Here is a 16,463-nt window from a genome sequence, read left to right on the forward strand (position 1 = left end):
AGGAGAGTTGCTTTTCTTTTTTACTGTGAGGACCTGTCTCATGTCCCCCATCAGTATTTGTGCTTACAAGTACTATTTGCTATCTGAAGACCAAGCTTAAATGCTCCCAGTAATATTCCTTTTTTACCAGTCCTTTCCACATCAGAGATGTCATATGAAGTCCCTTGTTCTGCCCAGTCTTAAGCAGCCTTCCAGCCACCAGATCTGCTTTCTGGGACAAACCTGAGGTGTCCTCTTGGGGCAAAAATGAAACCCACTATTTAAGTCCTAAATAAAGGACTGTGGATAAAGAGCATTTCTGGGTTAAAAACATACGTTCAAGGGGAGAAAGACAGGATTCCAAAAATCAAGGAACATTATCCTGACTAAATCCTGCAAAACTGGCAAATACAAACTATATTCACTGTCAATGTGAAAACATTATTTTTATAAACTCTGATTACAAGGGAAGCTACTTCCACAGTGAGTATTCATCTTTTTGTGTTCTCTAAAAGGCTTAATTCAAAAGCCTGAGCTCTGAAGAGCATTATTTCGGGAAATCAGTTATCTTAACTCATCCTGGAAACTCATATTTCTGTTTCTCTTAAATATTGCTTGGTCTTGGAGGAAGAGCTAGAGTCAGGACATGTTCTTTGGGCAACCATGACTTTAGTGCTGCCATTATTCCTGCTTTTCAGCATCTTGTGTATGATTTCCTGCTCCTGAGTCTTCTGCTGATGCACTGGCATTTTCCTAACGCACGCAACAGAAAGAAAAAGGGGAGATGGATGCAATATGCCACCTTTGAAGGAAGTGTGCTCCTGTGGCAGAGCTTATATAAGGGAAGCTAGGGCAATCAGACTGCATACCAGAGAGCTTCTCAGCATAAGGCTCTCATTAGAGGGGGCCCACCCACCATCCTGCTTTGGTGGCAGTCCTGGGTGCTTTTGGGAGCAGCACTGCAGTGACATCGCTACACAGTTAATTAACAATCTGGTCTTCGTGAAAGTGTTGAAATATTAAGGGCCTACATCCTGAATTTCTGATCTTGTTCCTCCATGGTCTTTACTGAGGCAAGCTGCCATTAAGAGCATAGGAACAGCCTGAGTATGGACATATCAGAGATCTCCTAGCAGGCACCAAAGCTTGTACTTCTGAAAAGGATGGAGAGGATTTTGGCATCTGAAATGTGACTAACTTCTCTCAATTAAAATCCTTTCTAGGTATCACCATAGCAACGTCTGTCTGTAATGGGCCTCGTATTTGTATGGCTGCTTGATTCACCCCTTGCTGACATAGAAGCATGAACCCTCCCTTGTTATTCCTTTGTTCCCCAACTCATGCTGCGTGAGCTGTCCTCTTGGTTCATCCCAAAGTGAACAGGGGGGCTCCTGCTGTCAGGAAAGAATTGCACTCAGTGTATATTTCCCAGTCTCTCTTATAAATGACTGGATCAGGACCCTGGCTGGAATGCATCTGGCTAGCAAAATCAATTGGGCACCGAGTACTAAACAATACTGGAGGAAAGCTGCAGTACTGAGGCTTATAGAAAGACCTACGTGGATATGACAGCTGGGATTGTGGAGTAAGAGGACTGGAGAAGTCAAGGCACTCTGTGTAGCTGAGAAGAAGAAAAGAATTACTTTGAAATTGAAATCTTGCTTTTTTGAAGTCTGAGAAGGGACTTGAAAAATCGTAATTGTCAGAGCAAACAGAAAGCTAAAGAGAAATGTCAGATGCTTTAGTTCTAGACCCCGATCATTGTGCCATTCCAGCCCCAATGCAGTGGGCATAGGAGGAAAAGAGTCAGGCTGCGTTCTCAGTCTATGTAGAAAGGGGTGAAAATCTGTAGTCTTCCAGATGTGGATGCTTTGTTCTCTAACTCCATTTTTCTACCCTCAGGCCAGCCACTGGGACCCCGCAGGCTCAGCCTGAAGCCAGTTCCAAAATTGCCCAACATGGAAGCATTTCTCAGTGAGGCTCTTATGAAGGTGAAGAAACAGGCCCACGGGTGCCTGGCTCCAGAGCTGTGCTTCCAGGCAGTCAAAGCCGCCACAGAGCAACCCTTTCCAGAAGGAGTCCGGAAGGAACGAGAGCTGTTTAACGTTCTGCTGACTTCAGGCCAGGCCCAAGCACTGCAGTATGCTTTCTTCGCCGAGAGAGCAGTGCAGAAGTGGACAACACCCAGCGGAGCTTCATGGAAAAGTGCTGCCCCTCAGCCCATCCGCAACGTGGCTGTGATAGGTAAGGGCATGAAAGAGCTGTTATGGATGCTGACTGCCCAGCTAATAGCAGAGCTGAAGGGGAGTGGGATGAGTATAATCAGGCTTTATCATGGCACACAGCTGAAGTGGGATTCCCTAGCAGTCACTTGCCAAAGTCACTGGTACCCATCACAGGCAAAGATACTCCGCACCCATAGATGACATGCAAAGATGGAAGTTGTCAGTGCATTGATAAGCTCAGAAATTCAGATGGCAAATCACATCTCATTAGATCGTTACCTGCTGCCACCTCTTTCTTTGGAAGAATAACTTCCTCTCACTTGAGACAGATTCATCTGTGGACCATAAACAGTCTATTCCCTTTTAAATACTGCTATGTTGAGTCCTGGCTTTGTTCCATGTTATTAGCAGGTTTGCATGAAATTCTCCTCCTCCTGGTCTAGTTCTGTACTGCAAGTGCATGTGCAGAGTCACTCAGGGATATACTAATACAAAAATGTTTTGACAGCTGTATTTTAAGAAGATTTCATCTCACTGGGATCCACTCCTGCCATTTTGTAGCCCAGCAAGATAATGCCTTCATTAATTTTTTATAAGAGCAATTTAAATAAAACCTTTGATGCACTGCTGAGATTTTTTTTTTTAAAAAAGGTATCTTTCAGCTCTGCCTGTTGATAGTAGCACTCAAAAAATGGTTAGACAAGTAATGGAGTAATTGGAAAACATCCATTCTGTTTCAGAGAAAGCTCACCAGATCAACACTGCTCCTTCCTGGTACTTCTCAGGCCTCTTGTGCTCTGCAATATGAGCCCTCTGAAAGGTCATTTCAGGCCATAGAAACACTTTTTTTTTTTCTTTTGTAAGTTTCCTTTGCTTCATTAGCTGCCATGCCATATTTTTAATGAAAATGGTTTTTAAACGTTGGTCCACGAACCTTGTGAGGAGGATCCGTGGCTGTTGTAACATTCAGGTAAAGAGTCATGAATTACTGCCAAGTTTATCATATGACTTGAAGAGCACAGTACTTCAGACACACACAATCCCAGACAGGTCAGTCCTGCAGCGTTTGCTTTGGCAGGAAGGGCTCATGTTGAAGTCTCATAGGAATGATCAGGTGCCTAGAATGAGTATTCTTTCCTACATACCGATAAATCATGCCAGAATAATACTTTTGCAGAGTCCCAGTATCAATGACAGTTTAGCCAGAAGATCTGTTTAGATCTGATCTGCTTATTTTGGTGCTGTAACTGAGCTAGAGGGAATTCTAAGGACAAATGCAGTCTCCATTTGCAAGTTTCCAGTAGAAACATAATCTGTACCTTATTTCCAAGCTGAACTGGCTGGGCTACATCTCCCATCCGTTGCATTAAATATTTGCTTCTCATCTCCAGACAGGTTTCTAAATTCTGGTCTGAAATTGCCCCAACCTCTATCCCCGAACTTCAGTGTTTTTGTAGCTGGTTACAGACAATGCTCAAGTTAACCCATGCTTTTTGCAGAATAAATAAACTAAGTGGTTTAATACTTTTGCTGTGGAGCACATGTCACATTCTGGTCATTTTCACAACTCTGAACTTACCCTAAGTTTTCAACACTTCATAAAGCACACATAGCCAAAGTGGGAATAATATTCCAGGTGTAATTACACTAAGACCAGATACTGAGATGTTTCTTCCTTGCTACTATTTAGTATGCTCAAGGTAACAGCCAACTTTCAAACTAGCCGTGTTCAACATATCCTGTCAATTATCTACTGGCAGGGAGCAGCTGCACCCCAGGGGCGGGGAGCCAATGGCAATAACACCTCCTAGGGGGACCACAGAATCTTTGAGGCTGGAAGGAACCTCTGAAGGTCATCTTGTCCAGCCCCTCTGCTCAAACAGGGCCACCTAGAGCTAGTTGCCCAGGACCACATTCAGACAGCTTTTGAATATCTCCAAGGATGAGGACTCTACAACACCTCTGGGCAGTCTGTGACAATGCATAGTCACCCCTGCAGTAAAAAAAATATGTTTCCTTATATCCCGATGGAATGTCCCGTGTTTCAGTTTGGGCACATTGCCTCTAGTCCTGTCACTAGGAGCCACTGAAAAAATTCTGGCTCTGTCTTTTTACACCTTCCCCTCAGGTATTTATGTATGTTGAGGAGATCCCCCCAAGCCTTCTCTAGGCTGGAATCACTCCACATCACTCTTGTACTGGGGAGCCCAGAATTGGACACAGTGCTCCAGGTATGGTCTCACTAGTGCTAATTAGAGGGTAAGGATCACCTCCCTCAACCTGCCAGCAAGACTCCTCCTAATGCAGGCCAGTATACCATTAGCTTTCTTTGCCACAAGGTCATATTGCTGCTCATAGCCAATTTGGTACCCACCAGGAGCTCCAGATCCTTTTCTGCAGAGCTGCTTTCCAGCCAGTCAGCCCCCAGCATATACTGGTGCATAGGACTATTCCTCCCCAGGTGCAGGACTTAGCACTTCCCCTTGCTGAAATTCATCAAGTTCCTATCAACCCATTTCTCCCTCTGGATGGCAGCACAACCCACTGCTATATCAATTATTTACAGTACCTGAGCAAGACAAGCAGGGCAGACCCAGAGATCATGGCCAGGATGTACCAGAAGCACAGATGATCCAGCAAAGTTCACATGATGATGCAGGTCCAAGGTAAATTTGGGAAGCCATTCTGTAGGCCGAGGTCTGGATCAACAGTGTCCATAGCCTGGTACAGCCACAATAAGACACCAGAACTCCTCCAACATAGCTTAGGAAGGGAGTGAAGGCTCAGATCTGAGCTTAAATGGGGCTCCAAGGCCCATGGGCAGTGCGTGTGGGTGGAGGATCCAGGTGTAGCTGGTCAGGGTCATTAAAGCTTATCAGTGCACACAGAGCCTTGACACTTTCTAAGATTCCTAATGCCTTCTCTGAATCACTGCTTCTGTCAATACAGCCCCCATAGCCCATGATTATAGCGTGCTTTGTTTATGCTAGTTGTTCACGTTGTACTTCATTTGATAAGCGACATCTCCTATTTTGGAGGTTATTGATCACCTCCTTTTAACTCTGAATCCCACACCATATTAAGGTCACTGCTTTCCATCACTTCTTTCTGCCATGCCACTGTGGTTTTTCTCCTTCCCTGGAAGGTTTTCCTCCTATTTTGTCTTTTGATATCAGCGAAATTGCAAGTCTGTTAGAGACAGGCATAAAACATGCCAGCACAATTGGTTTTTTTCTTTCAGGCTGCTGTAACAAAAAGTCATTCTCCAGCCATGAGATATTCTCCATGCTGTACAGTATCTCATAATTTCACATTCTTGATCTTAAGTACATTCTTGCAACACCAGAAACCAAAATCTTAGGGATGCTTTTTGAGGGACTGACACCTTTTAAAATAGTCCTGCTCATCCATGTAAGTATTGAGTCTACCTAGGTGATTCAGGGTCTCTCTGTTTTCACTGCAGAGAGGAGGGCAGTCAGAGCAAGATGTTGCATCCATTTTGGATGGTCAGAAATCATGCAGACCCCATTTTCCAATAGACAGTGCTGTGCTATTTCACCCAGTAAAACCACGTTGCATTACGCTGCTGCATCCATCTTTTATCGCTGCATGATGGGAAGCAACTGAGAAGATCCTGTTGACTTCCTCGTCCTTCAGTACCTTTTCTGTAGGCACAGAGGACCTTTAGGGTATGAAAGCAGTGCCATGAATGCTAGGGGAGCCTTGTTTTGTGGCTCCCCTGTCTGTCCCATATTAGCAGGAACTCGGAGGAGGCTGGCACATCGCTTGCTGACCATGTCTTAATGTAGATTGGACATCAAGGATGCTCTATCATTTTTGTGGGCATGCTTGATATATAGCATTGCTGATGAACTGGGAACCATTCCTGTGCAGTGCCGGCTTCCCATCAGCTGCCTTAGTCTGCAGTTTGCTCGCTGAAAGATTGATAGGTGGGTAACACCCAGCTATGCGGGATCCCTCCTGCTCTTGGCCTAGCTGTCCTTGGCTGTCTTCAGACACATGCAATGTCACCTATTTCATTTGCTTCTGCTTATTCTGAGCTCTTGGCTCCCACCTCTTTCCACTTTCTCTGGTTCCTCATCACCCAGAAAAAGCATTCTTCTCTGTCCCTTCTGCAGTCATCCCGTAGCTCCTTGCTTGCCTCGACTATCACATTACTTCTGCTTGAAGTTAATACCCTGAAACAAAGAAGCAAAGAAGCAACTCCAGTCTGCAGCAGTCCACCACCACCAATTGCTCATTGTTGTTTTTAACAGGAAAACTGGAACAGACTTCGCATATTTTTACTGATCTATAAAGTATTATTTCCATTGCCTGGCATTTTAAAGTTCAAATATTCATTATAGTTCAGAATATTTTCCACTGATCTGTATTTCTCTAGTGTGTGTGACTGTACATGAGTTGCTTTGTACATATTTTGAGTTCATTTGTTTTGAAATTTGTTTTTGAAGTCCTTCAATTAATTTTACATGATTTTTCATATTCTAAGTACCTCATGTGACAGATCCATAATTAACAGTCATTATTCACTCAGCTTGCCCAGCAAATGGATTTGTCATATCCATATTTGGCCTGAAATTACATGGGTTCAAGCGTAGTTTTATTTGTATGTCAAAGCTACATTTCGCCACAAAAGGCCAGAAGCAAGGTGGCTAGACACTGTTCTTTTCCTGAAGCAGATTTCAGTCTTCTTTTGAAAGATGAGCCTAGGGCATGAAAAATGGTAACACAGCTCTGAAAACTGCCCCCTGCGTGGTTAATAAAAATATAGGGTTTTTTCATGGTTTGGGGGAAGTGAGGGCACTGTTGAGGAAGAAAACTGAACATACAGTAGCAGTTCTGGAGTAGTCCCTAGCTGTGTGCGATCTGAGCTGAGCATGCGACATTTCCCTTTCTCTTTCTTCTACAGGCTTCTGCACATGTAAGGCCCAATGATTCCCTACCATTTTTTTTCGGCTTTAATATATTCTTCCCCAAGATCACTTGGCTTTATAAAATTGAAAAGGGGAGTCCTCAGAAACGCTTCTTTCCCATCTAGATAGCCAAATCTCGCTGTAGTTTTATATTTCCAGGGGAGTCATGCTGTGCAAGCTCTAATGTAACAAAACCCTTGGGGCTTTCATTACTCTCTCTGCCAGCTTCATTAAACATCATTTCATACAGGCCACTGAAGAGTTATGTAGTAAGTTCAGAGACAGCTTTTCTAGGTCAGAAACAAGCTTGGCAAGCTCATATCTTATCTATAAGCCTATTCCCATGGCCTAGAAAGCGAACTACTACAAGCATGTATGCCTGTCTGTCATGGTATGGCTAAAACCTAGATGGGAGTACTCATACTACATATGGACGAGAGCAAACAGGGGAATCAGATAACACCACTGCAGAACGTCTCTTGAAAAGAAGGCTGGAGAACTTCTGCTCATGGAAGAGATTTTGATTTAGGAAGAAGCAGCGTGTTCATATTGCGAGAGAACTGCTAAGATTTCAGTCATGAAACTGAAGCTGAGAGGAACAGGTGTTAATAAGGCCCAGGATGTGTGCGTTATTTCTTTAGTAGAGCTTGGAAATTCTAGGGAGAAATCCTAGACCTCCACCCTGGAAAGGAAGAAGAGACTTCAAGAGGGAGCCATGAAGAACCCAGATGTGGCACTGCAAACCCTTGATGTCCAAAGAGAGCCTTAGAGATGAGGCGGGGCTTGGTGGGTATGCATGAGGTGGTGAATTACCCTCCCACACTGTCCGAGAAGAAAGCAGTCCGTGTTGCTCACCAAAGACAGGGGAAAAAATGTCTCTGACTCTCCCTGCTGCCACATCCAAGCTCTGAGTACTGAGCGCAGTGGGAGGAGCTGTTTGTGTTTGTGGGTTTTTCAGCCAGCAAACCACGGACACTGAAATACTAAGAACTGATTTATGTTCTTCTAGTTTTATTTTCAAATTAGGTTTTAGTAGTACTTGATTATGAAGTAGCAAATCTAATTTCCTAGAAAGGAACTTAAGCAATTGCTTGGGAGCGTAATAGTTTATAAGCAGGCTGCCAGATAGCGATGTCTGTAAAAACTGTCTTCTTGTGGCTAAGCAGGGAATGTTTCAAATGTCTTGTGTATCCACAAGCTGAGGGTGGACAGGACTAAACCAAGGGTGTGTAGCTTGCAGGGAAAACATACTACCTTGTTTGACCTTGGTTGTTGGAACTTGTTTAACTGATGACATCATTTTAGCTCTTCTTTACAAAGCTGCTTTAGACAAAATTTTTAATCCCCTTGTTTCTGTTTGTTTGTTTAGCTGACTTTCATTTGTAAACCTGGGATTAAAAAAAAATCATTTTTACAGAATTATAACAAACCTGTACTTTGTCTGGTTGTTGCTTTATTTAGGATATTAATAATCTTCCCATTCAGATGCTTCACACTTTTAAAGCTGGTAAAATTGTGCTGGCCTTCTCTTACTAGTTTGCATTAACTTAGTCTGAAAAGCTACCCTCATGGGAGAGTCGGATAAATAATGTGGGTTGTGTGTCACAGGAAAGTGTAAGCGTGCAGCTTCATTTAATTTAATAGAGGGCAGAGCTGGTGGAAGGGCTCAGAAGGAGGGATGGGATCAAGCCGGGAATCTCTACAATCTCTACACTGGTGTTCCTCGGGTATGAGCTGGTAGTAGCATATTTGTGGATCTTAGAGAAAAAAAAAAACACAGCTTGAATGGATGCTCAGTTATAGGAATTCTGGGCGAGCGCTTTAACTGTGTGGCTGGACAAGGAAGACTGTGCCTTCGAGAGTCTTCGAGAGTCTTCATAACTTAGGAATGGCCTGTGTTGGAGGACTTGGAGAGTTCCCGGTGGGCAGAGATTGCCTGATAGAAAGTGCAAACAGCAAGCAAAAGGCTACTGATGTTCCAGAGTGATTAAAAAGGAGATAGAAGGTGTTGAAATACGGATTAAGAACAGTGTGTTAGTTCCATCCTGTTTGACCTGGTGACAGGAGACATGCAAGTCATTAGAGACAAAGTTTAGAGAAGATTAGTGTCCAAGATCAGCTGAATTTTGTTTGCTTCAAAGATTATGCTGTGAAGTGCAGAGGGAGAAGAGGAAGGCGACAAAGAGGAAGCTTGGAAGGAGGGAGAAACCAATTGTCTGAGTATTGCTGGTGTTAAAATCTCTGGGTGTGCTGTGTGTTTGCTAACACTAATATCCTTCTATGAATGCCCATAAAGGACCTTCTCACAGGAACAGAGAGGCACTGATATGCTCAGGGTGAAACGTGCTTGTGAAACTGCCTGCTACAAGTTATTAGCAGGGTTGAAGCTGAAACTCAGCTCTCCTCTCTTGGATCCCCAGGTTCCAACTCTTAAGTGATGCTGGTTTCCATAGGTATAAAACTTTGCAGGGAGAATCATATGGTCTGCACACACCAGAGTGAATCCCACTGATATTTTGTAAGCTTGAGAGAACATTAACTTGCCTTTATGCTAGTCATTTTCAAACATTTAATCTCACTGAAAGGGAGAATTCACCTTCCTTTTCCCCAGTCTTCCATTCTTTTTTCCCATCTGTGTACCACTCATTTTGCATAGGCTTCCACTTTTTGTCCTGGAGATACAAAGGAAGTGCTACTGTCAAGTGATTATTTGTAACATTTTTTATTCATAGTCTCTGATTCTGTCTCACTTTTATCCCTAGGGCTGGGAACAATGGGCCGAGGCATTGTGACTTCTCTGGTTAAAGCCAACATACCTGTGGTAGCCCTTGAGCAGAATCTGGAATATCTGAACATGGGAAGAAAAGCTGTGATGCTCCTTTTGGAACGTGAGGCTATGAAAATGGAGCAGGGTGCCCAAACCCTGGATTTCCATAACCCTGCACATCTCCAGTTCACTGTGGATTTTGATGCGTTGCGGGATGTAGATCTAGTTATTGAGGCTGTGTTTGAGAACATGGCACTAAAGAAGGAAATATTCCACAAACTATCAAGAATCTGCAAGCCAGGGGCCTTTCTGTGTACAAACACATCAGCCCTGAACATTGATGAAATAGCTTCTGCCACGAGCCGCCCACAGCAGGTCATTGGCACGCGCTTCTTCTCCCCTGCTCATGTGATGAGGCTATTAGAAATAATCTATGGCCATCACACATCTGCCACCACCATTGCCACTGCTATGCAGCTAGCCAAAGCACTGAAAAAAGTTGGAGTGGTAGTAGGGAACTGTTTTGGGTTTGTTGGGAACCGAATGATGTTTCCATATGTTCAACAGGCAGTTTTCCTTGTAGAGGAAGGAAGCAGACCAGAAGCTGTAGATCAGGTTCTTGAAGATTTTGGGTTTAAGATAGGACCTTTCCGAATGTCTGATCTTGCTGGGCTGGATGTGGGCTGGAGGTCTCGAAAGGGCCAGGGCCTCACTGGGGCTTCACTACCTCCAGGAACACCTGCCCGCCAGCGGCATGGCCGTCGCTACAGCCCACTACCAGATCTTCTGTGTGAGAACGGCAGATTTGGCCAGAAAACTGGAAAAGGCTGGTATCAGTACGAGAAGGCTGGGGGTAGGACAGCCAAGCCAGATCCATGGCTTCACAACTTCCTGGCCCAGTACAGAGACACCCATCACATCCAGACCCGCTTTATAGACCAGGAGGAAATCCTGGAGCGGTGTTTGTTTCCCCTCATCAATGAAGGGTTTGACATCCTGGCTGAGGGAATAGCATCGGGCCCAGAACACCTCGATGTAATTTATATCAATGGCTATGGGTGGCCAAAGCACAGGGGTGGCCCCATGTTCTATGCTTCCACCGTCGGGCTCTCGCGTGTTGCGGCTAAACTGCAGAAATACTCTGAGGCCCACCCTGATGTTCCTGGACTACGGCCCAGTGCCTTCCTGGAAAAGCTGGTGGCTATGGGGAACCCTCCCCTCAAAGAGTGGATGTCCTGCCTCAGCAGGCAGAGGAACAAGCTGTGATTTCCTTGATGCCTGCTGTATAAATTCAATGGAGGCTGATCTCATGAAACAGATGCTGTAATTGCACTGTCTTTTCCAATCAAAACCAAAGTGCTACAGGCTCGTAAACAATATCACTGACCTTCCTGGGCCTTTGCAGGGAATAACTTTGGCCGATGATTGATCTCAATCCCCTTTTTGCTGCAGGTAACCACTGCAATCACCCACCCTTTCTTCTCAGCACAAGCCTCACCCATCTTCTTTGCACATTGCTGCCTAAAGGCCCGTCTGATTGTGCTCTGCCTTCAGGGCTTCTCACTCTGTCTTTGTGGAAGGGAGGGAGCAGCATCCACAGCCCACAAAGCAAATCAGGGTAGGAGGCAAGAGAGCGATGGTCGCAATTCACCTGAGACTGACTGGATCTACCAGATCCTGCCCTAAGTCTATTTCCCAGTTTGTTTGGCTCTTTCCTGCGCAGCCCACCTCCACTGGATTCACTGGATTCCCTGCCTCTCCCAAAGACAGCCAGCTGGAGCCTGCTCCCTTCCCACTGCTGGGGGGGAGGTGGCACAAGAGGTGCAGCAGCTTGCAGAGGTAAAGTCAAATGAATTGGAGAAAGCAGGTTTGGGCAGAGAGCAAGGGGCAGGGCTGGTACCGTCCCTCCTCCCTGCTGCAGAGGAGATTCTAATAAATGACAGAAAAGCCACAGACGCATTGACCTGACTAACCTGCCCTGTGGTGCTGGCTCACGACTGGCCTTCTGCATCCAGACTCCATCCTCCATTATCATTATCCCCACCTGGCTTTGTCCAGGCAGAAACATCTTCTGGCATCTCTTAAGTGTGGATATGTGTTGCCATCACTCCCCCTGCCTTGCCTGCCTACAACTACCAGATCTTGGGGCTCAGCGTGCTCTAATTGACCAGATTGAAGCCTGGCCTGCCACTTACCGGGTTTCCACATGGGCAGAGGACACACTGAGAAGTACACAGCTCAAGAGCCGTGCAGGCAGGAACGTTGCTGCAGGCATGCAGGGAGGCGGCAGATCTCTAGCAGAGGGCAGAGAGGGAGTGATCCAGACTTGCTCCAGGCTTGATGCTTTGGGACAAAGTCTCCCATTTCTTGTGTCTAGTGAGTGTATCTTCCAGTCCAGTGTGGGAAGTAGGTTGGTCTGGGTTCTTTTCTCAGGAAGATTATCATTGGCTGTCTAACTTTTGCTTTTGATTTTAATAAAAGTGCTTGGATTATCTAAAGACAGATCATATGATATTACATGGAAAAGTAGAAAAAGGAAAATGTGCTTGTTCTTTCTTTATACATACCTCCATCGCTTCTCTACACAGTAGAATTAGATCATTTTCCTGTTTGTGGAGGGGTTTGTGTTTGAAAAGGCTGCATGTTTCTTTTTTCTAAATATATCTTATTTTGCCCTTTATCTACCCCTGTCCTTCAGTGGGTGAAGGTGCAAAACTGAGGGCAAGAAACTGTTCAGAAGTCAAAAGTCACTCATTCCAGGGAGGATTTTTCCCCAGGACCAGAGAAAGAGCTAACGCAAGGCCCAGCAAACTGCTGGTTTCCCCTGAATCACTTGCGTGCCACAGCTGAGAGCAATCCAGCGTTTGCTCCAAGGTGAAGCTCTTCTTCCACGCGAGCAGACTCCGCGTGACATGTTACACAACAGCACTGGCTGGTGCTGGCGGCTGTCATGTCATCCGCAGGACAGCTCTGGACACAATGCACCACCCGGGCTAACATCCCCTCTCCTGTGCCTCGTGCCCTGCTGTTCACCCGTACTGGGAGCTGAGTTGGGAAAGGGCAATTCCCCTTGCAGCAAGAGCGGGCTGCAGAGGAGAGGGCATGCCTGTCCTTTGTAGGAGAGATGCTGGCCTCAGGATATCGAGACCCACCAGCTTCTACCCCATGGCCAAAATGCCTCTCCTCACCTGCAGCACTCTTGTGCTGGTGCATTTGATGTGCCCATTCCCCTTCTTATCTCCCCTCACAGAAATTACTGAGAATAGAGGTTGTCCACACTAGTAATGTCCCTCCTGACAGAAGTTCATTCGTAAATTCGTATTGACCAAAGCAGCACAGCATTGATCTGCCTGCTTTACATCCCAGCCAGCCAGCGGTGACATTACTGGCGCTGAGAGGTTGCATTTGTAGCTCCGAGAGGGCAGGCATGAGGCTCCCCGCCACTGGCAGGAGCGCATGGGAGTCCCTGCCTCTCGGATGCCCTGTTCCCCACAGGGCGAGAGCACGTCAAAGGGCAACCACAGCTCCCTGGCCCCCAGCCCCACAGGGCAGCAGCCCGTGCTCCGCAGCCTGATTCAGAGCCCTTGGTGTCTGCTGACATGCAATCTCATCAGAAAGCACCAGCCTGTTCTGTGAGCTTCTTTGGAAAGTTGTTAAAATAACAGCCTTGCAAAGTCCCCGATCAGCTCAAATATGCTGTGATACCAGAAATATGCCCACAACTAAAATGTTTCTTCATTTAATGGGGAAAGAACACAGCCCCACACAGAGGAGAACTTGGTAACCACTTGGTACAGGATTAGTTTTCCCACCTGTCTTTTTAAAGCAGCTATTTCCACTCAGTGAGAAAATATCTGTTAAAAACGTTTTCCAGCTAAAACCATCCCTACTGGCAAGGAATGTCCCCAGCTCTGCTCACTTGTTGCAAGTCTGACCGTTCTAAGCTATGTGCGTGAGCTGAGATTGTATGCTTCTCCAGCACAGCGAGGCCTTGGCGACACACATTGCAAGCTGGATCCAGTCCATCCTTAATCTTTGGGCCCTGCTTCTACTTTCATGTGAGTGTCTGGCTGCAGATCTACGCTTTCTGCACAGCAGGGACACTTGCTTTCAGCGCTGAGGATATTCGGTTTCAGCCCTGTGAGTACCCGTGGTCTCTCGCATGCAGCTGCATAATTGTTAGATGTCTTTAATTAAGGCAGTGAACTCTGCCAGTGCAGCAGATGCCTCCATTAACTGCTCAGCCACAGGCATTTTGCAAAACAGTAAAGAATGGGAGTGCACCAAAGGAGAGAATTGCTGTAGCTTTGATCAGCATCCCCTGCAGTACTGGGCCTTCAAAGGGAGGCAAAAAGCTCCCTGCCTTATGGCGTGCTAAGAAGTGCAGTCCTGCGCGCATGTCCAAATTGGACGGGGCCCTTGAGTGCTGTCAGAAGCACCTACACCATTTCTGCAACCTATAGTTCACCTTCCTCCTCCCCTTTATTTCTTTTTAACAGAAAGTGACCTTACAGCCCAGGCTGGGTCTGAGAGCAGCTGTGGAGATGAAACAGCGGTGGAGAGGGAAGGGCTTCGTGCCAGCAGGTAGAAAAGGCAGGTTCTCCTTGGGACGGGGGGTCTCATGGGAGCTGAGCTGCATCCCCTGTTTGCTGCTGGTGGGCTCCAGGGAGCAGGAGGACAACGGGACAGTGTCAAGGAAACACGTGATTTTGCAGCCAGTTTCTCTTCTGCTTGCAAACAGCTGAGCAAGGTCCTGAACATTGGCCGATTTCAGTGGGATTTCAGCAAAACAAAGGCAGGTAAGCCTTGAGGAGTGATTCAGAAAACTCCCTTTCCAGTGCAACTAATCCTGGAGGCATTTAAAATCTACAGGCCTTTGAAGCTCCCTCAGCCCTCATGCCCAGTGCCGAGGAGAGCTCAAAGCCCCCTGCTCGGTGCAGCTGGGCACCCATCTCCTGCGCAGTTAGGCTGAGTTTAAGGGGTCACGTCCCTGAGGCACGGTGTAAGCCTCCCTGCCACCCTCAGCCAGCTCTGATTGCTTTTGTCCCAGCAATCAAAACCAGCCCCAGAAACATCCCTTCAGCCCCGTGAAAAGCTCTCCCTCGAGCCATGGGCAACCAGCCTGCTCAGAGGAGGAGGTTGTAGCCCCGGCTTGTGCATCCCAGGAGGTGAGGGCATAAGCTGGGATACAGTTGTGTATGCCCAGGACTTGCCTGGCACTGAGATGCTGGAGGAGGGAGTGAAAGACTCCCTGGGACCATGTAAGGGCAGGAAGGGCAGCAGCAGATGTGGGACGTGCTGACTGCCCACGTGGGTGTCACTGGAAGGAGCCGGGTGTGCGGCGGGTGAGTGTTCCAGCCCTCCCACTCTGGCATCCAGCCCAACTGCTGAGGCAAAGCACTCGTCCCCACTCCTAGCAACGAGGGAGGGTTCAGTTCAGAAGGGACCAGCAGGACCATTTTGTGTAGCCTCCATCATAACACTTCCCCCTACGAGCCCCTCGCCACCCGGACAGTTTAACTCCATCCTCCAGCGCCTTTGCTTTGGTGGGAAGGGTGCTGTGCGCGTGCCGGTGAGGAGTATTGCATAAATGCATATGGCAAACAGGTTTGGCAGCCTGAGCAGGGGACAGGGCAGTGCCCGGGGTGGGAGCTGCTCACCTGTACGTGCTGTTTTGGTGGGTCTCAGCCTCATGCCTGGCTCAGCACCAGTGCGAGCAGGAAAACGTCCCAGGGCCAGCAGCGCTGCAGGGGGCCGCTCTGTTCTGCAAGTCAGGGACGGCGGTCAGAGGTTATTCAAAGTCTCAGTGCAACTCTCTGCTCTGCAGTTATGGCCCAAATCCCTTAGTTTTACCCGTAAAGTACATAGCAGATCACAGCGATACACCTGCAGCTTGGTTGTTCTTAAGCTCTTTTTGTTGTCAAGAAGCGAAAGATTCTCTCAGCGCATCTTCAGGAGGGTATACAGCATAGGGAGACCTCTGGGGTCTGTCCCAAGGACAGACCCCAAAGGAACTGCCTGGGAATATTCTGAAGAACACAGAAAAATAAGTATTTTTCAACTACTTCTGACAAAGAGCTATTGGGTATTGTACAAAGATGACTACGAAAATGACCAGTTTGATTTCTGTTCTAACAGAAAGCTGACTTCAACTCTCTTTAGTACTGAGCAGAGGGGCAACAAAAGCACAATTTACTTTCAAACATGCCAGGGAAACAAGTCCACCACTGCACTTAGGAAACCAAACAACGTAGCCACTGCTCGAGATAAATCCAAACTTTAACTTTGGCCTACAGATATGACTGTTGGAAAATACCAATACACTTTCATATGATTATTGACCAAAATTATATCTACGGATTATTTTACAGAATGGAAGACAAAGTTTATCAGTGTTTTTAATATCACTGCATGCTTAGAAAGAAATGGTTTTCCTGATTAGGTGATCCGAGAATAAGTAGCATGAAGAATAGAACAAAAGCAAAAACTGTCTGTGCCATGGGCCATGTATGCAAGCAGCTCAGTCTCCTGCTCCATTGACTCTGGCACTGCGGGGAC

At 46.5% G+C, this 16,463-nt stretch overlaps 1 protein-coding gene across 1 annotated transcript in view; it reads left to right on the forward strand.

Moving 5' to 3' along the window:
- EHHADH (enoyl-CoA hydratase and 3-hydroxyacyl CoA dehydrogenase) overlaps positions 1–12,403 on the forward strand; it is a 31,026-nt gene extending 18,623 nt beyond the window's left edge. Inside the window, exons 6-7 of the mRNA XM_063339543.1 lie at positions 1,882–2,223; positions 9,901–12,403. Of these exons, the coding sequence (XP_063195613.1) occupies positions 1,882–2,223; positions 9,901–11,171 (1,613 nt within the window). The 3' untranslated portion in view covers positions 11,172–12,403. The remainder of the gene's footprint in view (positions 1–1,881; positions 2,224–9,900) is intronic.
- Positions 12,404–16,463: the final 4,060 nt, after the last annotated feature.

This window comes from Chroicocephalus ridibundus, chromosome 6, assembly GCF_963924245.1.
Source record: "Chroicocephalus ridibundus chromosome 6, bChrRid1.1, whole genome shotgun sequence".
NCBI classification, from domain to species: domain Eukaryota; kingdom Metazoa; phylum Chordata; class Aves; order Charadriiformes; family Laridae; genus Chroicocephalus; species Chroicocephalus ridibundus.